Genomic DNA, 25,904 nt, shown 5'->3' with positions numbered 1-25,904 from the left:
AAAGGTCAAAAGGTTATCAAAAAGCCCCTAACATAATCATCCAAAGTACAAATGATGTGGACCTCATCAACTACTATAATTACATATGTTGACAAAAATACACCACATCTTCCATCTCAGTGACTCATGCATCAGTCGAATTTGTCACCACGAGTCATAATTCCACCATTATGATAATATCTGAAGGGCAGGATTACCCGGGTTCAATGCCTTCAGCCGTGAAAAGCTCCACCCACCCGGGTTGACCAGGGCCGGTGAATCGAGCGCTCCCAACACACGGCTCGGTTTGAACTGCGCAGCGGCTCCTCTGCCTTCCCATTGGCCCGCGGAGCAGCGACTCGCAGTGACGGCGGACAGCAGCAGGTCGTGTGTGTGTTGTGTGTGTGTGTGTGTGTGTGACAGGCTGCTAGCATCACACGCCACTTTCCGAAGGAGCTAACGCCAGCGAAGTTGACCGAATTCGTGTCACACACAACCACCGCCGAGGAAACGCCGCCGAGCGAACGGACGCACCGCCTTCATTGCCGAGCACGGCGAGGATGCGCGTCCCGGCGGGAGACGGATGAAGATGACGTCGCTGCCACCGCTGCGGCGACTCGTGTCGGTGTGGCTCTGCGTGGCGGTGGTCTGCCGGTGAGTCGGTCGCGTCGAGACGGCCCTGCTGCACGTTGTCGCCTGCGCTCAGGCACCGAACTGTCTCCTGACCGACGTCAGCGCATTGGCGAGCTAGCGCTAGCGCCGCGCTGTGATGTGGCACCTGGCGGACTGTTGACTTGTGGTCGATGTTAGCTGGAGTTGCTGGCCCACTAGCTAGCCCAGCTGATAAACAAACTTTCTTCAGCCATCTCTCGTCATGTTGTACTATCAAGCGACTTGGCGCCATTTGAGTCGAATTGCGTGTGTAGCTTGATCATAAATCCGTCACCTCTTTATGAATCGTCCTTGAGCAGTCAATGACACGTGGAAGTGTAACGTTAATGGGAGACAACCTGGTCGTAACAAGTGGGGGATTTCACCTCCACACGTGTAAGTCTACTGTACATCACTGACCCCCCCCCCCCCCCCCGGTCTGCTCCATCAGCTGTTGACAGGATTACAGGCCTGTTACAGGCTGGGGGTTGTCCCTGCAGGTCCGTGTCAGTCTGACAGATCACAGGAAAGACAGAGGGGAGATTATTGCAGGATGACGATTATGGGCTCTGGACATGATGTTAGAGGACAGTCAGGCACAGACACACACACACAGACACACACACACACACACACTCACACACACACACACACACACACACACACACACTCACACTCACACTCACACACACACACACAAACACACACAGTGACTGCTGCACCTCACACAGACAGGGGAGGGAGGGGAGACACGATGTAATATGGTGTTGAGATCTGTGTGGCCTACTTCCACCGGCCCTACTTCAGCGCTCGTCTTACAGTGGCGATAGTATGTTCACGTCTGTCATCTATACCCCTGGCCCGGAACAAAGTCAAAGTTAAATATAGAATGTGTGTTTCTGTTCCAGTTGGGCAGTGGACGTTAGTCCGCTTAGTCGGTGTGACCCGACTTTGTCAGAGGAGGACAGGTGTCCGTTAAAAAGACAAATGTAGAATCTGCATGATATTTAGGGTGTAACGGCCTCATGGTATCATGCACACTGACTTGATTCTGACTGGCCACAGTGGTCTTACTGTGATATACTCTACATCTTTTTAATCTAATCTGTTTGTCTTTGTTCCAGAGCTGCTCATTAACTGGAGTTTTTGTGTGATCAATGTGATGAAGAATACCTCGATTTGTCACATATTTATTTTTGCTGGATTAGCGAGTAACAAACATTTTGTCTATCAACACAGTTTCTTGTAATTTTCCGTAAAAAAAAACCTATCATTCATAGATATAGTATTGAATATTTAATCGGTGATGATAGGTGCTATTGATACCGACAGCCTCAATTAACAAAATGCTAATGATTAGCCAAAATGTAAAGGATTTTGATCATGCCTAGGGATTAAATAGTAGCTCAAAATACTGTGACATCATTTTGTCTACATGTAAAATGATATATAACAAGTGTTTCCACAAAATACAGTATGCTGGTTCAGCAATTTTAATGTATTAAGATAGACCACATCCTGATACTGTATATCACAATATCAATAATTTGTTCTGCCTCTAACTTTGATCATTACGTAATCCTTATTATCATAATGGTGAAATCATGTCATAATATAGTAATCTTATCTGATTATTATCAGGTTCAAGACTTGAGTAATCAGTTATGCGTCGTGTCACGTGGCGTTACACTTCATTCGTATGCCACCTGCTCTGTAAGAGTAGTATATGTGGCAGGGGTGGGGAACCTTTTTCCTATCTAGGGCCATTTAAATTTTGATTGCCTCCTGTATGAGTCATATGAATTATCGAACATGTATATCACCCTAACCTCAACATTCCTTCACAAATTCTTCTGAATGAGGTGTCAGCTTCTGAAATGAAACTTGTCTCTCTCTCAGGACGTGGTCTTGTGAAAAGCTGCTTTTTATTACATTTTTACATTACATTCATTTACGTGACGCTTTTGTCCAAAGCGACTTACGATAGTTACATTCAAACTTGAGAATATTACCCAAAAACTGCAAGAATCATGCAAAATTACATACAAATGTATCAAATAAATATATTTCATAAATTAGAATAAATATTAAATTGTTAAACACAAACTCTGCCAGAGAGAGTTAACTTAATCCGATTGCATTTGTCCTTGTAGCTCATCCAAATAATTTTTGGGGGATTTTAAAGTTGCTTTTTTGTATTTATGAATTGTCTGGCAGACTATACGGCCCTGGGATTGGGGTTCCTCACCCCTGGCATAGGATATGCTCTCCCTTTAACACTACATCCTAGTCTTTCTAATTCTCTAATTGTATTTTACCAGTTTATATTTGACTCCCCAACACAGAATAGTCATTTCATCATGAGAGATACACCTTACAACATCCTGTACGTATATGTATATAATTATTATATTACTGTTATATTATTATTATTATACATAATACTGTGTATGTTGTTATACCAACATATCATGTATCTATGCTAAGTTCTAGCATTTCCTTCCAATTTAAGTAAAGAAGGAAAAGCCGCTGACTTACTTGAAGTTAGCGGCTTTAACTATTTATCCGTAACCACGTAGTTAATTATTTAGCAAGTCATGCCTTGGTCATAAACTCTCGCTCCTTCAGGAGTTACTGAATGGCTTCTGCCTTTCAATTAGAAAACAAATGCTCCATATATGTTCACGACTAGTCAAGCCTCTCAAGGCAGATCAACATGGCAGTTGAGCCAGACAGCCCAGTGGCCAAGTAAAGAACTTGACCTAGAATCCTGGGTAAGATCCAGATATTGGCCTGGATTATTGATAGTAAGTATACAGTCACTGTTGGAGTTTGGCCTTTGAGACTGGACCACAGTTGACTCAATGTTATCATAACAATGATTTGTCCTCACCTTCATCACACAGGTACCCTAGTTGCTATGTCGGTTGCACGGAGACGCACCAAGAGGCCCAGGGGCCCGAGTCCCCACAGGACGTCAGTGCGGAGGAAGAGTCGGGAGGAAAGACTCCTCATCAAAAGGTAGCATCAGTCGAACAGCACTATACGACAACCAAACTCATGTCACAGGGTGACGCTGCTTAAGAGCACTCATGTGTTCCTATACTTCATTGTGTGTGTGCGTGTGTGCGCTTGTGTGTGTGACTCCCCAGGTTGAGGAGAGCTGGGTCTCACCTTCCCGGTACTTATCAGAAAATGAACTGTTGTTTGAGGATTATCAGCAGAACGAGGAGCAGACAACAACAGAACAACATTCAGAGGTATAGTTGTTGCATTGATATAAATTAAAACTTAGGTTTGGAACATTCAAATCTCATCCTAACACTATGAATGAATCCCATGTAAGGGAACTTGCCTAATGAATGTAATCATTTCAAAGATCTGTTTAATGTTAGACCTGGTTTTGCGATTTGGTTGCTTCCTGAGCAGCACAACAATTTCAGACCCGGATAAGCGATCAACATGCTTCATTCCATCCAGCTCATTTTATTGATTCGTTCCTCGAACACAATGATTTAAGTGTTCTGTTGATCAGTCCAGCTCTGGCTAATGGGCTAAAACGTTCTACCACTCCACAGGACAAGTCCAAGTATCTTTCTGTTTTCCCATTAGGCCTTTGAAGTGAAAAGTCCAAATGTTGAGGCAGAAGTGGAGGCAGACGGGGAAAGTCCACAGCCCAGGTCTGAACCCGAGCCGAGCTCAGAAAACAGAAATCATGAAACCTCTGTCATCCAAGGGCCTGATTCAGCTGCTCCTCTCCCATCATCTGACCCTGCCTCTGGTTTTTCTGCTGAGCCTAAAGACAATCCCAGCATCCTCAACCCTCAAGACAACTTCCCAAATAGGTGGGCTATTGCTACCTCACATCGTTTTTTCTTGGATGTTTCCCCACAAGTGGAATGGATTTAAAAAGGTAGCGTTTTTCTTTTTCATTTCAGTGTTTTAGATGATGCGTCTGATGTAGCTGCACCTGAGGTCCTTGAATCTGACCTTCCTCCTGCTGTCTGTGAAGAAGAACAAGAAGAAGAAGAAGACAATCCATATGACAACGATAGGTGGATACTGTAAATCTTGTGGCCTAGAAAAATATCAACAAAAACTTTTCTCTTGCGTCGTTGTCCCAGGATTTTTTTATCACTGTAAATCTGAATCAAGGCAACGATTGTTTTTGTGTTTCCGCAGCAGTCCGCCTATGGTTCTGGAGAACTCTTCCAATGCTCACGCCGCAGGTACTAAAAGCCACACTGATCCCCCGCTGACATCCTCAGTCGGCCAGAGTGCACAGCAGCCGGAGGCCAACATGTCACATGCGCTTGATGAGCAGGTAGGGAAATTCGGGACAGGCTGGGAACTATTTTTACACCAGAGGACGTGTCCCAGCTCTCCTTTTCTCATCATCTTTTCCAGGGCCTGAGCTCCTCCGTCACCACAGACACAGATTCCGGTGTGAGTGGCAAAGATCCCGAGGAAATCCCCACTTTTGATGAGTGGAAGCGGAAGATGATGGAGGTGGAGAACGAGAAGAGTAAGATTATATGTTAAAACACGTTACGGGAGTATACATGTACATGATTCATACACATTTCGTATCAAACTACGGGAGTTTTAGGACTCTGTGTGAAAACTTTTACCAACATTCTTTGTTGTTGTTATTTCTCCATAGCTCAGTCAACTCACACCTCTAACAATGGTGGCATTCATACGCTGAAGAAGGCCCAGAAGAACTTCAATAACTATGCCTCAGTCGAATGTGGAGCCAAGATCCTCGGTTCTAACCCAGAGGCCAAGGTACTGTACATATCTATGTATGACTACAGTATATCCTGCTGGGAATAAGGTCTGTTGGATGTTGACCTAATGACCAATACAAACTGACACTGATTTGTTTACTTGTTTCATACAGAGCACTTCAGCCATACTGATGGAGAACATGGACATGTACATGTTAAACCCCTGTAGTAACAAGATCTGGTATGTAGTTTTCTTTTTCTGCATCTCCCGCTTTCTGTTCACAAGTGTGAGACAATTTTCTTTTTTCCACCTGAAGCCCATTTTTCTGTTTTTCCTTCTCGTTTGCTCAGGTTCATCATTGAGCTCTGTGAGCCCATCCAGCTGAAGCAGCTGGACATTGCCAACTTTGAACTCTTTTCCTCCACTCCCAAAGACTTCCTGGTCTCCGTTAGTGACAGGTAGGCATCGCAGCTACTAGATCAGTAAAGCTACATCAGATACATACTTCTAACAGTGAACATTTTAGTTTAGTTAATAAGTTTTAATTACATTTGCAATAATATTAAGAGCGTTTTTAATGTGAAAACTAAGGGTTGTTATTGAAAAAAAAGAAAGATATTAATTTAATTAAAACTGGTGCCAAATGTAAATTATTAAAACCAGTGTTCTTTCTGTGACATCATGACAACCAGACCACTGAAACGTTTGCACTTGCTTCTCCAGATACCCAACAAATAAGTGGTTAAAGCTGGGAACCTTTCATGGCCGGGATGAACGGACAGTCCAGAGCTTCCCATTAGACGAGCATCTGTATGCTAAATATGTGAAGGTGAAGCGTTAATGTGTTAATGCAGTGTAAAGTATTTGCTGTCATCTTTTAATGCATTTAAATAATTTGACATGTTCCTGAAGCAGGGCTGTGTCTGTTCACTTTCTCTCAGAATCTCTGAGTTTTACCTCCTTTACTCTCATGTTGTTTGTTTGCTCTTAAGTCGAGAAGGCTTTTTTTTTTATTCTTCACATAATAGTTCTGTGTGCTTGCAGTCGATTACATTGGTTAACTGAAAGTTAACTCCAGCACTCATTATATTATACGTACATCGATCTTGATCAAAACAACGGCGAAGAAGTCCTGAAATGTAATTTTGTGTTATGTTTTAGATATAACTGAACAAATTTCAGACAGAATTGCATAATTTTCCATCTGAAGTGACTTAAGAAAAACCGACACACACCACTGTTTGCTCCTGTTCAGAATGCATGTACAAATGTCCTTAATTCCTTCTCTCCTTTCCCCCATGTCTCTTGCTTCAGATGTTCACCAAGTACATAAAGGTTAGCCTGCATTTCTCACAGTGTGTTGAGTGAGCTGAAGAGTCAAACATTGAGGGGATCGTGTTTTGTCTTTCTTCTGTCTTAGTGTTGTGGTCTCCTGTAAGCAGAATCGGATCTAACTTGCTGTGCTACTTGCTAACTCACTTCAACGAAATATTCTTTGAATACATTCACTTTGTGTATAATGAACATTTGATAACACACAACTTGATACTCATCTGATGTAAATAATATAATCAGGAATATTCTGTCAGATCATATACAGAGACATTTCTCTCATTTCCTCACAGAAACTTGTTGCCATTCAGTCCGCTGGTGTTTCCCTTTGACCCATTGTCTTAAATTTACAACGAAACAAAACAGCTTTGCTTTGCTTTGCTGTTTGTTTCACATCCACTGCTCAGTGTGTTGATTTGCGTGGAGTTAAAATACAGCACACGTTTTAATCAAAATATCTGAATCTTTTTTTCTAGGTGGAGCTGGTCTCTCACTTTGGCTCTGAACATTTCTGTCCTCTCAGTCTCATAAGGTACGTTACGCCACTAGAAAGATGAGGAAGAGATATGACACATTGTCAGCTTTCCGTTTTTGAAAGCCGGTAAATAGGAAGTGAGATTTAGAACAAGTCCAAAGAGTAGCTGGTGCCATGCAAAGTTTTTGTCATGTTTTTATGGTTGTATCTTTCTTTTGTTCTGTGTGTCTCGGTTGCTTATTATGCATTCTTACAATTTAAATTAAATAATTTGGCTTTAAGTCTGTTTTCCAAATGAAAGCGTGTTGCATACTGCATGAGCTGTCCATGGTGTCAGGTGATATTATGTGTATTTGGCACGTGGTCACGGTGATTCAGCTCACACTTACTATCGAGTAAGTAAGTAAGTTAACAAGTGAACCTAATGCGTAATGTTCGCTGTAGTCCACTTCTACAAAATGCAAAGATAAATCTGGCTGAAGCCTGAGCGCAACATAGCGACAGATTTTGTTGAAACTAACACGTATATAAAAACTGTTGATTAGAATAGTAACTTAGGAAGAAGGAAACTATCTGTTGCCTGTTATTTCTGGGGAAATTTTCCGAAGCCACATCAAGGGAAATCAGATACCAATTTATGGTTTGGGTTAATGCTGTCTCATGTTGAGAATTAGGATAATTTATTGGAGGGCTCATTTATTAAATGATGTTTGCGTGTTATGTGCTTTTTTTGTACAACCCTCTGCCATATTCAGACAGCTCATAGAATATATTCAATGTACTTCTTATGCCAGAGTTTTTGGCACGAGCATGGTGGAAGAGTACGAGCAGATTGCAGATCCCACTGAAAGACCAGAGGATCAGGATGACGACCTGGGTAAGAACTGAACATGTCAAGTAGTTTATACAGTAAAAAAAATATTCTGCACATGTGATAAAATGAAGCATTAGATATTTGGTACAATTTGTATCAATTATGGGGGGTAATATGATCAATCTTGAATTTATGAATTCAGGCTTTATTTGTCATCTTGACTTTACAAAAAAATTATTTATTAGTGTTGCTTGATGTTTTGTTGTGAGATCAATCTGTTTTGATAAAGGCACTAATTCCTACAGATTATCCCTCTGGATACGCACCCGGTGAAGTCAAGTTGTCCAAGAACCTGATCGGATCAGCAAAAGGTAAAGTCTGTCAGAAAGGGATTTCCTCTTCATACAGATGACCTGTATTGATTTATTAACTTATCACTCATGTGTTTAAAACTTCTCCTCAGATGTCATTTTGAACATGGTCAATAATATTGCCGTCAATGTTCTCGGTGGAGGCCCAGAGATGCAAGGTATGATCACCACAGTCAGCTCGAGCATTTTACTAAGGACATGTAGTCACTATTTTATCTTCCTTACAATATGGTGGAGTTTGTGAATATTAATAACTTGTGCATTCGATCTTAAGGTTCTATTTCTTATTCACATTTTTAGTCAATGTTTCATCCGAAGACGTGAACGTGACCGATCCATCAGCGCTGCTGGAAATCCCAACTCAAACCACCACGACAGATCTTACCTCAGTGTGAGTACCTGTCAAGAGTTTTATCACATCACTCAAAGTTACTTTCCACAAAAAACTATATCATTACGTTTCATAGTTGAACACACAGTTGAATAATATTGAAAATACAAATGATAATACAGTTTCAAAATGGTCGGTAAGGCCTTTATTTACAAATGCTTCATGACTTGTCTAAAGCTATAGTATACAACAAAACTGGGTACAACCCTATGCAGTATCACTAAATGTTGAATCATTTTTAAGTTGAGGTGTAGGTTATTTGATGTTATGTATAATTTAAAACACTCAGTTTAGATAGACTGCAACCTCAATGCAGCAAAAGTCAGTTTACCTGTGATCACAGCAACAAATTAAATTAGACCCGTTATCTCCAGTTAAGGCTAAATGCATGAACAATGATATAAAATAACTCTATACTCAAACACCACAGGGTTTTTGTTGTTGTTTTTTCCTCCAGTATTTTGTTTGGGTTGTGCAGCGTGGCTCCATATGGTAAGGAAATTGTCTTAGCAAAAAAAAAAAATCCAGACTGTGAGACTTGACAAAGATAGAAGAGGGTACAAGAGCATCAGTAGGCTACTGGACATCAGCTGAACGCAGACTCCTCCTGGCTAGAACCTTATAGAAAGACTGCTGACAGTTAGCTATTTACACAGCCTTGCATTGAGAAACAGACGGGTAAGTGCTTTTGACTTGGCTCAAGAATTTTCCTGTGGAAATTGGTGTTTCAGTGACAAATCAGTCAGAGCGAGGGACATCGCCTGAAGTCAGCCGCTGTGAATGGCGTCCAAGAAAAAACAAAACATTGCTCACAAAACGGCGTAAAAACTGTGAGATTAAACTTTGAAAGCAACGTGAAAAGAAGCCAAGTAAATAATGGCGGCACATTCTTTGGTCAGATGAGACCAAAATAAATTAGTTTGGATCATTTTGGGTCAGAACTGGCCAAGTGGGCCCCCGTGACTTGAATCCAATAGAACGTCTTTGAAGTATTATAAAGCGGAAGGCGAAGCAACAACAAAAATCCCTCCAGCAAAGAGCAGCTGGAGAGAATCATCTGTGGAGAATCCGGAACATCTCCCTGAATATTTGTAAGTCAGGTATCATCCATGCCCAGGAGGAGCGTAGCCGTCATCGAAAATGAAGGCAGACACACAAAATATTACAGTAATGATGCGCGTCCTGACGTCTGCTGCTGTTGGTTCTTTAATTTGGATCTTTCTTTATAGTTTAAAATCAACAAAAATTCAGTTTTTCAATCGCATTAAATCAACAGAATTTGTATAGTTTTTTTAATAGTCTGAAAGTACAATTGTTTAATTAATTGTAATTATACTTCCATTTAGTCTTTATTATCCCATGTTGTACATTTCCATGCATGTTTTTTGTTTTTGCTTTTCTAATAATCTGTGACAAAGAGGATACGGTTGTTTTACATACTGAATATCCGGCATTTCGTACTTGAGCTGTAAGTGCCACCAATATGGTGTTTTAAATCTGTGGGTGTAGTATTATGTCCTTCCCTTGCTGTATTTAATATGTGCCATATTGGTCTTTTTTTCTCTTCCTAGTCCAGACTCTGAAGAGGTAGACATTATACCAGACCCTGAGATCCCTGAAACTAGAGCACCCTCTTCAGAGATCCCCATGTCGGAGACACCTGATACGGATACTTACCAACGAGAGCTCCCCCCAGTGTTGGAACAAAACCTTCAACCTTTAGAGAAAGATCAGGAAGAACCAATCAGCTCCACAATCGTCCTTTTAGATACGGAGGAGGAGGAGGAGTCTGATGAAGAGAAAATGGATCATCACAAGCGACGAGATAATCAGTATTACTGCGCACTTCTTCCTTCATTTTCTTCTTCGTGCTCTTGTGCCGCTTCCCTCCAGGAAAACCTCATTCAGCAGTGTTCGGCCCTGCTGTCCAAAAAGAGGAAATGCCAAACAACGGACATAAAGCAAAAGCCTCCTTCTATAACACCCACTTGGCAACAACCCCTGTCCCCCTCCGCCGGCCCCGAGCCTCAGCTGCACCACAGCGAGGTACATGAGAAGGAACATGCTTCTGAGCAGGAGCCAGCGACTGGAGGCAGCTCATCAGAAGAAACGCAGCCTCCAGGCAACACGATAGAATCTCACAAAGAGTCCACGTCCGAACCTCCTCCGCTGGAGCCCAGTCAAACCTCGATCCTCCCCGAACCCAGTGCCACCGATTCATCTGCCGCCAAACCTACTCTCATTGTCGAAACTCCACAGCTGCCTTCTGAGGAAATGGCCAAGGAGCAAAGGCCAGAGAAGAGCCCGGATGTGCCGGCTGTAGAGAAGCACACTGAGCCTTCAGTCTCTGTCGGTGGCTCCATCCACGTGAAAACCAGTGTCAGTGCCACGGTTAGCGATGCCGCAGTGGAACCAACTGAGGAGAAGCCTAATGTCGACGTAGCTCAGTTAGAATCAATGACCCCTGTCCTCATCCCAGATAGGACGGATCAGACCCGGGTTCTGCCTCCTACCACGTCCCTTCATTCAGAACACCACCCCGACCCACCAGCTGTACCTAAAAGTGGCCTGGCTTCCACCGGGCCGCTCCAACCGGCTCCAGACGGCGTCACAGAACTTGAGCCCCCCGCCGGCCTGGCGGTCCTCACCGAAACCAAAACGGAGGATCTCACAGAAGACGTCTCCACATCATTGGTCGGCAGCGGTCAACTGCCTCTCCCCTCTTCTCCTCCTCCTCCTCCTCCTCCCTCAGCGTCCCTCTCAGACATCTACGCAGAGAGCCCTAACATCGTAGAGCAGAATGGCAACCTGGTGCATGGCTCTGGCCAGAAGGAGTCGGTGTTCATGCGACTCAACAACCGCATCAAGGCCCTGGAGATGAACATGTCGCTCAGCGGACGCTACCTGGAGCAGCTGAGTCAGAGGTGAGGGATGAGGACACGCACCGGCGCCACAGAAACAAAAGGGACAGCTGTTTTTCATGTAGGAGCTGTGGTTATATTGTTAAGACTCCTTCTTCCATGTTTTGATTGAAGGTATCGAAAGCAAATGGAGGAGATGCAGAAGGCTTTCAACACAACCATCATCAAACTCCAGAACACCTCTAGAATAGCAGAGGAGCAGGTGAGCGCCATGCAGAGATAGGAAGTGTCTGTCTTTTATCCTTGCTTGGCTGAATGTGAAAAGGATTGGAGCTGCTGCTTCCAAGTTACAAATGTATTCTCCCAAAAACCTTTGTGCTTTGGGAATAAAGCTGCACTTGTCAATATTTGTATCATAGCAAAAGGATCGAATGCCTCGTACGGGAACTCGTGACAAACCTACAGATAATAGTCATCTGACTCCGCAGTACCTTGGCCATGCGGTGCATTTCATCATCTTTCAGCTTGTTGTTTGGTTCACAGCTCCGATGTTTTAGTTCACGCTTGCTGTTCTTTTCTGCAGCCTGCTTCCATCAGCAGCAAGCAGCTATGTTTATTGGTAAAAGAAAGTGGTCAGCGTCCTTTCGCGTGCCAAATGACAAAGTTAGTGACAGGTCGATGAACACGGGGTGCATTCAGAAAGTAATCAGACCCCTTCACTTGGTTTTGTTAAGTTGCAGCATTATGCCAAAACAATCCTTTTCAATCTACACTCAGTGAAAACAGAAATTTAGAGATTTTTGCAAATGTATTAAAAGTAAAAAAAACCTGAAATCTCCCATTGACCTTACTTATTACTTGCTATTATATTTAGCTCCAGTACCTCTCATTTCTCTTGATAACTTTTGAAATGTTTCTGTTGGAGTCCACAAGTGGTAAAAACGTTTGATCGGACATGATTTGGGTTCATACACACCTCTCTGCAAAATGTCTCGTGCCTTGACACAGATCTGGGGAAGTTCTACAGAAACACGTTTGCCTTTGTTAGCAGCATATTGGAGCATTTAACAGCTGAAGAGACGGATAATTCCCCGAAGGAGTTTGTGGAGGGCTCACAATCAGCGGGTGTATAAACACAAGACTACAAGCGAATGCCAACATCTGCTAGATGTGTAAATAAGCAACTTTTTTGTCAAGATGCTCATGTACGCTTGTCCCTTTCCTCCCGCAGGACCTGCGTCAGACTGAGTCCATTCAGTTGCTGCAGGGCCAGCTGGAGAATGTGACTCAGCTGGTTCTCAACCTGTCTGACCGAGTGAGCCAGCTGCAGGATGAGGTAGATGCAACACTGCGGGCGCAAGAGCCTTCATCTCTAATCAGGAGTTTTGCAATCTGGAGATTCGACTGAGTAAATATAGTCTTTTTTTTTTTTCTGGGACCACGTCATTCAGATGTACCAGGACTTTAGCCCAACAGATCATGACGTAGATAAAATGTCCTGTTGAGACACAGCACCTGTTCTGCCAGCGAGTCCTGGGGTGCGGACGAATTGTCCTTCCTATCTACTATTTCTTGAACTCAGTGGAAAACGTCATGAGGTTAAGAAAAGGTGTAAAGGAGGACTGATAGGAATAAGGAAAAGCCGACAGCGCTGCTCAGAGAATCCGACTCGACTTTCACTACGTCATTATGCGACGGCGGATGTTATTGACGTGTGTCTGCCGTGGTGAAAGTACAGAAGATGAACTACTCTGAAGATGAACTACAAAAAAATGCAGTGGCTCCATCAGCATGTTTCAGTGTTTTACCACAGTGTGACATCAGAAGTAAATGATTCATATCTAACAGTTACTGACATGATGATGTGCGTCTCTTCTGGGTCAAATTCATACTCTGTCTGTACCCTATGCTAAAGGAGATAGGAAAGGAAGCATTGAAGCACCTTCCCCAAGCATTTAGAGGATCCGAACATATCTTATCATGGCTGCTGATCAAATACTTCCGGGTCACTTCAAGATTTAGTAAACTGCACCTTTGGTCAAGATGCGCAGCGGCAACAGCATGAGATAACAAACTTTCATAAGAAAGTGAAAAATGGGAACAGATGATGCCACAAATGTCAAAAATATAACAGAGATCGGAGGTTAAAAAGAAACATGACAAATAATGGCACGTTAAAAGCATTGACCTTCGTTCCCTAAGAACTGATTTTTAGAATATTTTAATGTCTGTCGAGAGAGAAAGAGTGAGTATTAAAGGAGAAGGCAGATTTACCCAGCTGTGTTTGGATGAATACTTAATCTTGTGATCAAGTGTCAAAGCAACTGGAGCAACACGTGAGCAGAATACAGTAGATACTATGCAAATTTTTTGAGGATTTTGCAATAAATATTATCATATGGGTTTTTCTTCCTTAGACAGAGTGAATCTCAATGAACCATTTCGTATAAGTTACAGTGATGACTACGGGCACTGATTCACTCTCCAAATTGCACGTCTGACCTTGTTTTCATTTTCTCACCTAATTTGCTGACGGTGTGATCGACCCGTCTGTCTCCCAGGTGTCAGACAGACAGAACTACCTACTGCTGTCTCTGCTGCTGTGTCTGTGTCTCGGCGTGTTGCTGTGCACCAACCACTGCCGCATCGCCACTGTTCCTCCGGCCGCGGAACCGGAGCCGCCCATACCCAAGAGCTACACCTACTGCTGCCCCGAAAGGTAGGGGGTTACCCTTCGAAGGTGGATCGCGCGGCTTTTGTGACTGAAGGTGCTTACAAACTTGTCCTCACCCTCAACAATGACTGTCTCCATACCAGGCAGTTCTCCTCCGGTGACGAAATGGGTCTGAAGAGGAGTGCGTCCTATCCACTGATACACTCTGAGTCATTCCAGTTAGCCACCACTGAAGGTAGAGTTGTCATCAACCTGAGCCTATGTTTATGAATGTGTGTGTGTAAATGAATGATACTTTTTTGGAATCAGTCCAGTGGATCGCAGTGTTATCTTACAGGGCAACTGCGACAGACAGTTCACGAAATGTTCACTAAAAGCGTTGTTTTTTTCCGCCAATAAACACTTTTCGTGGACTTTTCGTGGACAGTCGCAGTTGCCCTTTAAGATTAAGATTAGCCACTGTCATTACATCTCGGCTGCCTCCGGGCGATCCACTGGACTGACTCCAAAAGTTTTTGTAAGTACCATTCATTTACACATTTGATTTGAAGGTTGTTTTTATATATATATCTCTCTCTTAAATAATAGCTAATCATTCCAGAATTGAATTATTTCTCATCTTGGTAGAATTTGTCTCATTCTTTGATCTCACAGGCCCAGAGGACACGCAGAGTCTTTGTCCAGCTAACAGAAAGGTGTGCAAAGACACATTTGTTGCCGTGCAGAATAAAAGCGTTAAAATCAAAGTTTGAAATACTGGTTTTTCATACCTGACGTTTTTTCCCCTACACAGAGGCGACGTCGTAAGATAAAACCCACAGACAAGGTGGAGACTCTAAAACCCTCTTTCCACGCCGCTTCAGAACTGAGCAACGGAGTGGTCGTGTGTAACGGTGGTGTGCCCGTCACCCGTCACCCTACACCCTTCACAAACAGGTTTCTTCAGCCACTCTTCAGAGACTCGCTGTCGGAGGGGAGCTCGGAGGGGTCTTCGCATTCAGACGACCCTTCCTTCTGTGGCATCACCACGGCCTGCTCGCGAATCTGTGATGGCTTCCCGCCGCCCAAGAGCCGGGCGGAGAAACGGGCACTGAGGCGCCGGCGTCCCAAGCCCGGCTGCGCCATGGTGGACTTACTTCAAGTCCCACAGCGGGATAAGAGGGAGCCGCTGGCCATCTCCACCATACAGGACATCATGAACAGAAAAACAGAGAAAGGCTCTGGGACGTTCGGGGTGAATGTTTCCCTCACAGGTCCTGTCTGACACAAGAAAAGATGCTCCACTCCTTCTCGCTGACTGCAAAACTCTTCCTAAAAGATGACGGGCTTTCATTTCTGTAGCCACAGGCAGCTATGAGACTGTCCTCTTCACTCTCACTGTTCACTTTTGTTTTTTGTTCACGTTCCCTGCTCCATTATTGTCAGACCTTTTGTATTTATTATACTTTGAGACAAAGAAAATGTCTTCCCGGCTTTCAATTAAAGCTCTTCTTCTGTTTGGAAATACTGACTGTGACCATTGACCTAAAACAACAGAAAGGACTGAACAGAGGGTTTGTTTTCCTACACACTGCGGACGTTGAACATCATTATGTTGAAGACATTTTGTCTCTTCAAAACATCTATCTCATGCTGTGTGTTATGTTTTTCGATAGATGACAGTGAATTTGCAAATATTCTATTTGAAAAAATAATGCTTCATTATGTAAATTTTTTTCAACCTTTAAAAAGGTGAAATGTGTGACAGTTGCAGCTGTGCACACAAGCGAAGAGGACAGCACACACTTACATGCAGGTCGACATTAATTTATTCATGAGACGGTAACAAAAAATGCAGCACTTTTTTCACCAGGGTCTGCGTGTAGCAGGACCCCACTCCGGTAACCTCCTCTTTTGTAAGTGTGTCGCTGCTCTGTGCAGCAGGGGGCAGTGTAATCTTTGTGTAAAAACCTTCAGTGGTTGTTTTTTTTTTTTGATCTATCATCGCCATCAGTTTCCATGTGATGACTCATTACTCAGGATGGAAGTAAATTACTTCAAGGGCTAACTCTGCTCTCCACCGCGCCAGCTCATTTGCCTTTGTCTGGGTTTTTTTTGGTTTTTTTCCTTCTGCCGCTGCCGAAGCTGCTTTGTCCTTATTATCCTGTTTGTGTTCCGTTATCACGTGTTTTTGTTCGAGTGAAACAAGGAATATCCCAGCTAAATGTGCCAGCTGTGTTGTGCAGGGTTCATTTGAAGTCTTTTTTTAATGTTAAAAAAAGAAAAAAACACTCACAATGAAAATGTGTGTGAAGATGGGATTCATTTTTTTGTGATGTGCAGCCTCAACCAAAAGCATTTATCATACAGCTCCAGCTGCGTTTTTCAAGTATAAAAACGGGATTAATTCTATTTGCTTTTACACACACACACACGATCCCTCGCTGTGGTCAGAGCGGAGCGGTGGATGTGAGAAATTAGGTTAAAACCTCTTTATTCATCTGACCCGGTTGGGTTATAGCAGGAGCCTTTCAGAGATAAGCGTGCCTGATGCTCTTCTCCCCCCCCCCTTCATTTTGCTAACAGAATTCCTAGGTTTCTCTTTTGCGGTGCGTCGTCCCAGAGATTATCTGTAAATGCGGCGCCGCAATCCTCTTTTCTCAGGCACTCTGCTTTTATCTGAGGTCTGGTGTAGACTGAAATATTCTCAGTATGCCGTTGTGTATGCTTTTCATTTTGGCATACAGGTGTCTACTTTCTACTTTCCTGTTGGCTTGTGCACTCACTCTCGCCTGACTCCTTTTGAAAGGCCTACTGGCAGAATCTACCCTCTAATTTATCTGCTACTTCCTACTCCACCAATTGTACGTAAAGGTCGCTGTTCTCATCATGGAGCAAAGTACCGCTCAACCTGTGGAAACGGTTGTGCGATGTCTTGTTTAAGATAATCCTGCAGCCGACCTTTCTCCTCTCCCTCATTTGTCGTCTTGTATGTTTATGTTGAAAAGATTCGCAAAACTGGCACAGAAACAATCTTTAGCTCAGTTTGTGCCATCCCAGGCAAATTTCAGTCTTGCCCTTATATTATGTCAGAACTCACTGTGACAGAATCCTGGTTACGTTGTTTTTGGGCTAGGATACTGAAAAGAAAAAGCTTTATAAATGAGAATCTATGGTACAAACTATAGGAGCATGTGGCATAGACAGATGTGGGCATTTTACAAGGCAGATAAATGCTGCATTCCATTACTCCTCGGAGCGCGGAAGTCGGGTGGTGAATTTTGCTGCGTTCCCATTGTTCTCTGGACCGAACGACCTCCGACTCGGAGAAGTGCAATGGAACGGCCTTTTCGAGTCGGGATTCCAAATCGGAACCACGGGCAAGATCCAATGTCGACGCAGTCGGTAGAGTTATTGACGCTGTCCTGCATTATGTTATAACTAACCTGTTTATCATACACAGTTTTGAGCTGTGTGGTACGTTAACTGAATGAGCGAGACAATCATCATCAGTACATGCTTCTGATGTTCGGAGGGTTGCCAAACAAAAACAGGAGTTTCCTGCTGGCATCCATGTTGTCCGAGCAGATGCACTGGAAAGCGTTTACGTAGATTGGAAGCCGGAAAAACACGACAAAGAATTATCGACTTCCGACTTGCAATCCTTGAATTTCTGTCATTCCGAGATTATAACGGAACGATAACACGTTCAATGCAAGGCAATAGGTCGAACAAAAGGATGCTGATGGTTGCTTTATGGGCAAATGTAGTATCCAAAGTCTTGGTAGCTACGACTCAATTTACCCAAAATATCGGCGCTGCTTTTGCTTATTTTAGTCTGTCTTTTTTTTTTTTTCAATCTGTCAATTACTTGTAGTATTAAGTATATTTCAGTACGTTTCATGCGGCGTTAACAGAAATGATTGTTGAATTATAAGACTCTGACGTTCTCGGTGTTGTTAAGCCGACCCGGTTCACTCACGTGTGAAGCCTTGGAGAGTGCCGGCTCTCGTTGGCCCTCAATGCTCACCTGTCCTTTCAAAGGGCACACTCCAACCTTCACTTGCTCTTTCCATCATTCCATTACTCGCTTTCCACTTTGATTCACTTTTTCTCCACACTTGGCTATTGATTGACTCACACATATTTTTCTCGCCCCACTGCTCTCACCCTCCTCCTCCCTATACCTCTCTCCTCTTTTCCTCTCACCATGCACACTCCTCTCTCTCTCTGCAGGATCCCGCCAGTGTGAATGCGTGTGATTGGAGGAGAATAATCCTCCGAGTGCTTTGCTCTCTCAGATTTCTTTTTGGGTGAATGGGGAGCAGAGGGGGTGTTTCTTTGATGTTCTGCGGATACCATTTGAGGCCGCGGCATTAAATGCGGATTTACAATTTCTGTCATAGATTCTCCCATCCCCTCCCGCCGCCATCTTCACGGGTTGCTATTGCTCATTTCCTTCTTTTTCCTTTAATTGCACCACTCGATTTTTCCCGCGACCCAATTTGCTGCACTGTCGTTGGGCATCCCACCGCCGGACACACTGTGTGGTGGCTGGTAATTTAGGAGCAGTTGAGTCTCCTTCGTGGTCGGGGCAGCAGTGGCTTTTTCTGACGGGGGCGTTTAGCAGCGTGCTTAGCAAGAGGCCGATAAGACGTTGGCAGCCACTTGAAATCAATTCGGGCCATATGCCTCCACCCTGAGCACTCACACTGCCACAGAAGTCCCGCTCCCCTTGATTAAGCCCCGGCGCGCAGTAGCCGCTGAAGCAGCCAATTCAAAAAGGCTGCAGCAGACATGCCATATTTGATAGGCCTCTGGTTGGAGATGTGTGTGTGTGTGTGTGTATGAATAACAGTCAGCTCCAGGGAAGCTTCTGCCTAATGTTTCATGCGCTTCATTTCCTCCGCGATTCTCTGTCGTCTGAGATTCGCTGCTGTCCGATGCGAGCGCACAGGAACACGAGGTGTTCCCCGTGATCGTGGCCCGTCCGACACAGGAGCCCGGGGGCCACTGATAGATACGCTTTCACATACACATTCATACATTCTGCATTCTCGGGGTGGGGGTTCAGACGTAGACATACAATATTGAGTCCACAGTCACTGGGTCGCGCCGTTTTCTGTCTCACGCGAAGCCCACACGAGTGAGACACAGCTGAGACACGCGCGTTCGCACAGATGAGATGTGACATGTTGACTAAATACAGGAGAGGATGCACACCATTCAGCCCAGAGTGAAGCATGATCATGCATGACGTGCACATTCGGGGACGCACGTAGCCTAACCTTTTCCCTCGCTGATGAGTGAGTCACAACCCAGATGCCAAAGGTGACCTTACACGGTTGCGTGCCTCCGACCGTATGGAGTCAAACTCCACGCTTCCAGACTGTAGGAGCCATATCTCACAATGGTTCTTTATTGTTTATTAATCTCATGTCATTCTGAATCTTTTTCATATTTGTCCTTTTCAGCTGAATTATTTGTGAACCTTCCATGAAAGATTGAGCAGCATTGTACATATCGGAGTAGACGCACCTGATCTTGACCGTCACACACACACACACACACACACACACACACACACACACACACACACACACACACATACACACACACACACACTAGACTGTGTTCATTTGATAACATACAGTGTGGAAATGACGACTATTATTATGAATTCATGGCGGATTCCTAGTTAAAATTTAAAACTGAGATACACGCTCTACTACATACATGGGAGAGCATGGAAATGTGAGTTAATGTAAAGTAATCATAAAATAAAGAAAGGTTCCTTCTGAGAGTTCACACTGATGTGCCATTTTAATTTGACAGTCGTACTGTAAAGTGCCACATAGAATCTAGAGCTACAGCAGTACCGTAGAAGTTCATCGTCTTAACGGCCTTATATCAACACCATAGCCTCATGGTTATCATTTACACAGGGATGTTGATGACATATTCCCACAACTGCTTTTAAAGTTTTTTTCAGTGTCTAATCAAACACTGAGGTAGTAATCCACTCTGCAACGGTTCTTCAGGAAAAACTGACAACGTTGGAACAATTTTACTTTCAATTTGTTATTGAAGCAGCTCGACAGCGGCAAAAAGATGCATTCACAAAAAAAAAAATCTCCCTCTGAATGAAGTTTCAGCTTCTTACTAGCTTCTATTCGCTCGCTCAACACGAGGCCTGGCTGGTGTCTCCCTCAGAATGAAGTGTTGTGAAAGCTGCTTGTTGGGCACTGAAGAGCGTTACATTCAACTCAAAGTGGACTAAAGGAAAAGATTTAAATATGGGTCAGTCCGTGGCTATTAAAGGTGACACATTATGCTCATATTCAGGTTCATACTTTTAATTAGGCATTAGTCCGTTCCCAAATAACTCTCCTCCAATTCAGAGTTGCTCCGGACCCACTGGTTTGTGTCTGCTCATAAGAGGCATGGAAAATCAAAAACAACATTTTATTGAAACTCAAACCTTTTCTGTCCAAGCTGAACCATGTGATGATACGAGGATCATTTCTGCGGCTGATAGGCAAACATTATAATCCACCGGCGATGTAGGCGGCGGCCGCTCGGTCTCATGTGCCTCTGTAATGTGCTAATTAGTATTTAAATTAATATGACTCTCTTGTGTACCTGCCTTTGTAATTGTGAATTATGGTGCTTGGAACAAACAGTGGGAAATTATGTAACGTAACAGAGGGGGGGCATTAGGAAAAATAGAATGCAAACCGAGTACCAAGACAGGAAAACTCTACTAACAAAGAGATATTGTTTGTTGTTTGTGGTATTTTTTTTTGGTTCGACTCCTACGAATCTCGACGGACACGTCGTCGTGCTCAAGGTTTCAGACGAGAGAAACATTTGTCTTGTGGAAATCCTTCTGGCAAAGATGTTTTTTCTTACACGGCGGTGCGGAGAGACCGTTTGAAGGCCACCGCACTGACCCCGGCGCTGCACCAACCTCGAGGGCAACTGTCCCAACTGTTGCCATAGTAACACACGTTTGGAGGTAGGAGGGGGGGCTCGTAGATGAAGATATGGTGATGATGAGGATGAGGACGATGACGATGGTGTTAGTTGTCATAGTCTGTGCCCGGGGCCTGGGCCGTCCCATCAGGCCCAGTGTCCTCCCCTCACCTCCCCCGGGGAGACACTCGCCAGGTGAGAAAAGCACGCAACAGGAATTGGAAGGAACCAGGTCGACTGTGTGTGTGTGCGTGTGTGTGTGTGTGTGTGTGTGTGTGTGTGTGCGCTCCCCCGAGCAAGGTTGTGGTTGGCTGATACGTCTGACCTCTTTGCTCATTTCATAAATTCAGAGCGGCTTATTTTCTTCCAACCAAACCTGTGAACAGAGAGGCACCTGCTGATGTATCAAGGGCAGAATGAAGTTGCTCTTAAAGCAGAACTATTGCTTTTCCTTATTTTCTGTAATATATAATATGCATGTATATATATATATATATATATATATATATATATACATATATACGTATATATGTATACGAACATATATTTATACATTTGAATGTGCAAAGTTATATTTGGAATTTCCTGACAGCAAACATTTTCCACTTCAATCTGTGTTTAATGCATTTCCCAAACAAACTTTTAAAAGAGGCAGTTTCTTTATCATGGATCCTAAGACACATATTCACACAACTGAACTCATACAGAGTTATGGTCATTTGGTCATAGGTCATTTGTCAAAGAATTAGTCAAATACATATATGAATGTTTGTTTTTTTCAATATAGCAGCACGAGACTTAAAAAGATTCCTGTTTTACAGCTGACTGACAGATGTTGTTATTTGTTGACCATTAATAAAGTCCACTGATATTTATCAAAGGAAAACACTTTAATATCACGGACAGTTTCTTTATCAAGGATCCTAAGACACATATTCACACAACTGGCCCCCTGTCAGCATGTTCCCACGGTTACCGTAACGACATGGGATTTGAAAGATGCCCAGTAGACCTAGAACACACTTCAAAGCCGGATGACATCACAGGTCCTGCATGTTCCCTACACCTGAAGATGATGATCATTCGCATCCTGGATCCTGACCTGTGGACATCTTTCTTCAGAGCAAGCAAACCTGTGGACATCGGCTGTTTTGTCTTGATTAACTCTCGGCACCATTTCATTTACTGGTTTTATTGTTCATCGTCTGAATTTCTGCGAACATGGACAGACAAATAAAACTGGTAAGATTTTCTCATTTTGTCCTAGAGAAACTTTTCTTTCAGTACTGTGCCTCTTGGTCAACCTACTTTTCCCTGTATTTTATTCATATTTTGTCGAAAGCTTCAGTGCATTTTCACATACTTTGTTAAGTTAATGCATCACAATTTTTATAATGTCTGATATTTATTCCGCCACATTGAGAAATGCAGTATTTTTCATGTAGTTAATTTAGCTGTGAGTGTGTCTTATCAATGTGCTAAAAAATATAAAATGTACATGTAACATAACTAACAAAGCACGTGTGTAAAAACGGACTCATTTCACCTAATTAATCTACAGTTAACCCAAACAAACTCAAACTGACAAAAGACGTGGCATCATTTCTGTGATGATTTGGTCGTAATGAGGAAAAACTAGAAAGATAAAATATGAACCCAACTCTTTTATTTCACTGTGGTCTCCAAACTGTTTGGTTTCCATAGGCTGTGGTTACATGATGCTTTTCTGTTGACTGTTTCAAGGAGCCCTGTCAGACTCAAGTAGATTCCCATGCATGAACAAGTGTACACATTTGAGTTCAGGTGGAACTGAAGTTACAGCCGTAGAAAGACACGTCTGTTTTTTCTTGTTGTTCAGGAATGTGGTGGAGGGATCCGTTCCCTTGAATACGAAAACCGGAGGCTGAAAGAGGAGCTGAGGAACACGGAAGATCTTCTCAGGAGAGAGAGGAAGAAAAGGAGCGCTCGCACCCGAGCGTACGTGGACAGTTTGGCCCTGCTCGCCAAAGCCTACAGCGAGATGAAGGCCGCTGAGCGAGAGTGGAGGAGCAAGTGCGAGTCGCTGGAGGCGAGTCTGCACCGGGAGCAGGAGGAGAAGGTGCAGCTGATGGATCCTCTCGCCTCAGAATAACGACAGGCTGGTTCATGATCGGTTGAGATGTTGAAACTAAACTACTGTCCTTGTCTTTACAGATGCGGGTGATTCACACGGGAGCACACGAGGAGGACCACTTTGAAACCTACACCCCTTTCCTCCTTCGTCCCTCACCCACTCCCCCTACCCAGCCTTCATCCTGCCACAACCTTCTATCATACTACCCCTCCTCTTCATCCAACTCCCACCCTTCACGCCACCCCCAGCCAGTATCCTACCCCTACCCTTCTTCCAGCTCCTTCTTTTCATCAAAAGTACTGCCTGTATCCTACTACCCCTCCCCTGCGTCCAACTTCTATCCTTAACCCTACCCTTACCTTAATCCCCCATGAGTGTTTCAACATTCAAACAGTCATGGAGGACCTGGGGTTTGACAGACATGCATCACCTGGACATGGAGGATTAAAACGGACGTGCATCTTTTAAATAAATAAGACATAATACTTCAAACAAATGACATTTGCCTGTGTTTGCCTTTCTGAACATAGATACAGATTTTAATGGCTCATTGTTTCTGTCATTATTTGTGTCACTTGTGTTGCAGTGTACATGTCTACTTACCATACAGTCTATGCTACTAACGCACACATTTAAACCTTGTGTGACTCTTGCTTGATCTTTTGCATCCATTTGTCTGTTCAAGCCTATACGCCTTGGTCTCCTGTGTCTGAGTCTGAGTCCGAAATCCCTCCCACTGTCCCATAGGAATCTTTACCTGTATCCAAAACAACTCGGGCCAAGAGCTGTATGTTGCATACCATTAGTGAACGCTTTGTGAAGCCTCACACCAGAGTGGCGGGCGGCCCACGGTGCTCAGTGGGACCATCTTAATTAAACCCCTCTCTCTCTCTCGTTCAGTTTTGGGATATGCAGGAGGATGGTGTTGCTCATGTTCACATCCCCTGCGCTCGTACTGGATCCTGTTGATGCCGTGTCGGCCCTCGGCTCATACATAGTGTAATGAAGGATGATTATTTGGTTTGAGGCTACAGCAAGAAGAGGGAAGAAAGGTCCCTGCAGGTTTGTCACACACAGATATGTGTGTGATGCAGCAAATTTCGTTTTTCTTCGCTGGTATAAGTCAAACGAATATTTTCTGTTAAAGTCGATTTACTGTTATAAAGCTTTCCATAACTTTGGTCCTGGGAAAGTGATGTTGAGTGTCGTCACTAGTGACTGACGACTCCAACAGTGCAAACCACCGAGGTGGAGGGAAACCCCGGTCCTGTAGGGAGTCCATGTTCAGAGGTGTTGAGTTTTGCTGCAGGGCATGATACTGTGCCGTATGTGCTCTGGATCCAAGCTATCAAAGTGCACAAACTGCATATTTTAAGTACAATGTTTTATGAATATTCAGCCCCATCAGATTTGCCACGGTCTGTAGATCAAAACTTTGAAATAATAAATAACTAAATATTAGTACGAAATAAGGTGCAAGTTGTTTTTTTTAGAACAACAGGGGCTGCTGTATTTGTTTTTGCTTTTATATCAGATTTTAAATTTCAAACTAAAATAAAATCACTGAGGAAAAACTTTGGGGCACTCAGAAATAGAACCAAGGCTTCTTGTGCATTTTGACTATTTGGTTATAACTAATCACTGCTGGCTGACTTGAGTGATCAGGGATGTTGGAGGTGTAGGTGCCCTAACACGACGCCATGTCCCTGGCTGGGCTTTCAGAAGCCAACAGGCCATGTCGTATGTGGAGAAAATTCATAATCCCATTCACGAAACCTACGTGAAAGATAATAATAGTAAGACGCACAACAATAGTTCTGATGCATCATGGGTAGTTCGGTCTGCCCAGCCATCAGCAGAAGTCAGTTGCTCCGCTGTTACTTCCTTTCTGACGCACCCCCTGAGCAATTTCATTCCTCCACAGTTACTTTGTACTCCAGCCCTATCCACTCGAGAGCGCTGACATCATTAATCCATTAAACTTTAAATTCCGGAGGATTTCTTAGCCCTCCTTCTCCCAGATTAGCAGTTTCAGTGCGTTTCTGTGTCAGTTCACTGGGTCGAAATTAATTTCGCGACTAATTTAGTAATTGCACGCCAAAGCTTTTTTTTTTTCCCCATCTGCGTGGAGGATGAGCTGTATCACACTGGCGCTACACTGCAGGAAGGTTAGATGTTTTGGGGAAAAAATGTGGCTATATTCACTTTGCAACACAAGATTATTATTATTATTATTATTATTACTATTATTACACTTTCAGCATCAATAATATAGTCGTCTGCTCCAAACACCTCAGATAAGCAACCAACTCAAGCAAAGCCTGCAGAAAACAGACGTTCTCTCGTCTATCTGAGGAATCCAGATTGTGGAATACTGCACGCTGTGACCTGTCACCGCCGGAGAGCCCCGCATCATGATGTAGACACTGAAACAGGATCATTTGCATAAGCTTTTAACCACTTTCTCTGGATGTCTGCTCTGACTGTGAGCACTGTATTATACAGGATGGCTGCTCTGGATAAGTGCTTGATTCACTGCTTTGTCCATTACGGACAAG

At 43.6% G+C, this 25,904-nt stretch overlaps 1 protein-coding gene across 4 annotated transcripts; it reads left to right on the top strand.

The window, feature by feature from the left end:
- The first annotated feature begins 273 nt into the window (after nucleotides 1-273).
- On the top strand, nucleotides 274-20,066 carry LOC118310730 (SUN domain-containing ossification factor-like). Of its 4 annotated transcripts, none has more exons than XM_047331935.1 (24): nucleotides 276-633; nucleotides 3,537-3,651; nucleotides 3,783-3,890; nucleotides 4,243-4,475; nucleotides 4,569-4,685; nucleotides 4,816-4,954; nucleotides 5,038-5,155; nucleotides 5,294-5,418; nucleotides 5,534-5,601; nucleotides 5,712-5,819; nucleotides 6,085-6,190; nucleotides 6,676-6,696; nucleotides 7,170-7,225; nucleotides 7,963-8,045; nucleotides 8,288-8,353; nucleotides 8,446-8,511; nucleotides 8,654-8,744; nucleotides 10,316-11,668; nucleotides 11,780-11,867; nucleotides 12,837-12,941; nucleotides 14,167-14,324; nucleotides 14,423-14,514; nucleotides 14,934-14,974; nucleotides 15,073-20,066. In XM_047331935.1, exons 1-24 carry the CDS (start codon nucleotides 563-565, stop codon nucleotides 15,541-15,543), a joined length of 3,999 nt encoding a protein of 1,332 aa, XP_047187891.1. In that variant the 5' UTR covers nucleotides 276-562; the 3' UTR covers nucleotides 15,544-20,066. The 4 variants fall into 4 exon arrangements, with proteins under 4 accessions (XP_047187893.1, XP_047187891.1, XP_035489847.2 ...); XM_035633954.2 differs by having other exon boundaries at nucleotides 4,813-4,954; XM_047331936.1 differs by lacking the exon at nucleotides 6,676-6,696 and having other exon boundaries at nucleotides 4,813-4,954.
- The last annotated feature ends 5,838 nt before the right edge of the window (nucleotides 20,067-25,904 follow it).

This window comes from Scophthalmus maximus, chromosome 5 (genome assembly GCF_022379125.1).
Source record: "Scophthalmus maximus strain ysfricsl-2021 chromosome 5, ASM2237912v1, whole genome shotgun sequence".
Classification (NCBI taxonomy): Eukaryota; Metazoa; Chordata; class Actinopteri; order Pleuronectiformes; family Scophthalmidae; genus Scophthalmus; species Scophthalmus maximus.
The sequence above is the reverse complement of the archived record's forward strand: the minus strand, read 5'-3'. Positions and strand labels throughout refer to the sequence as shown.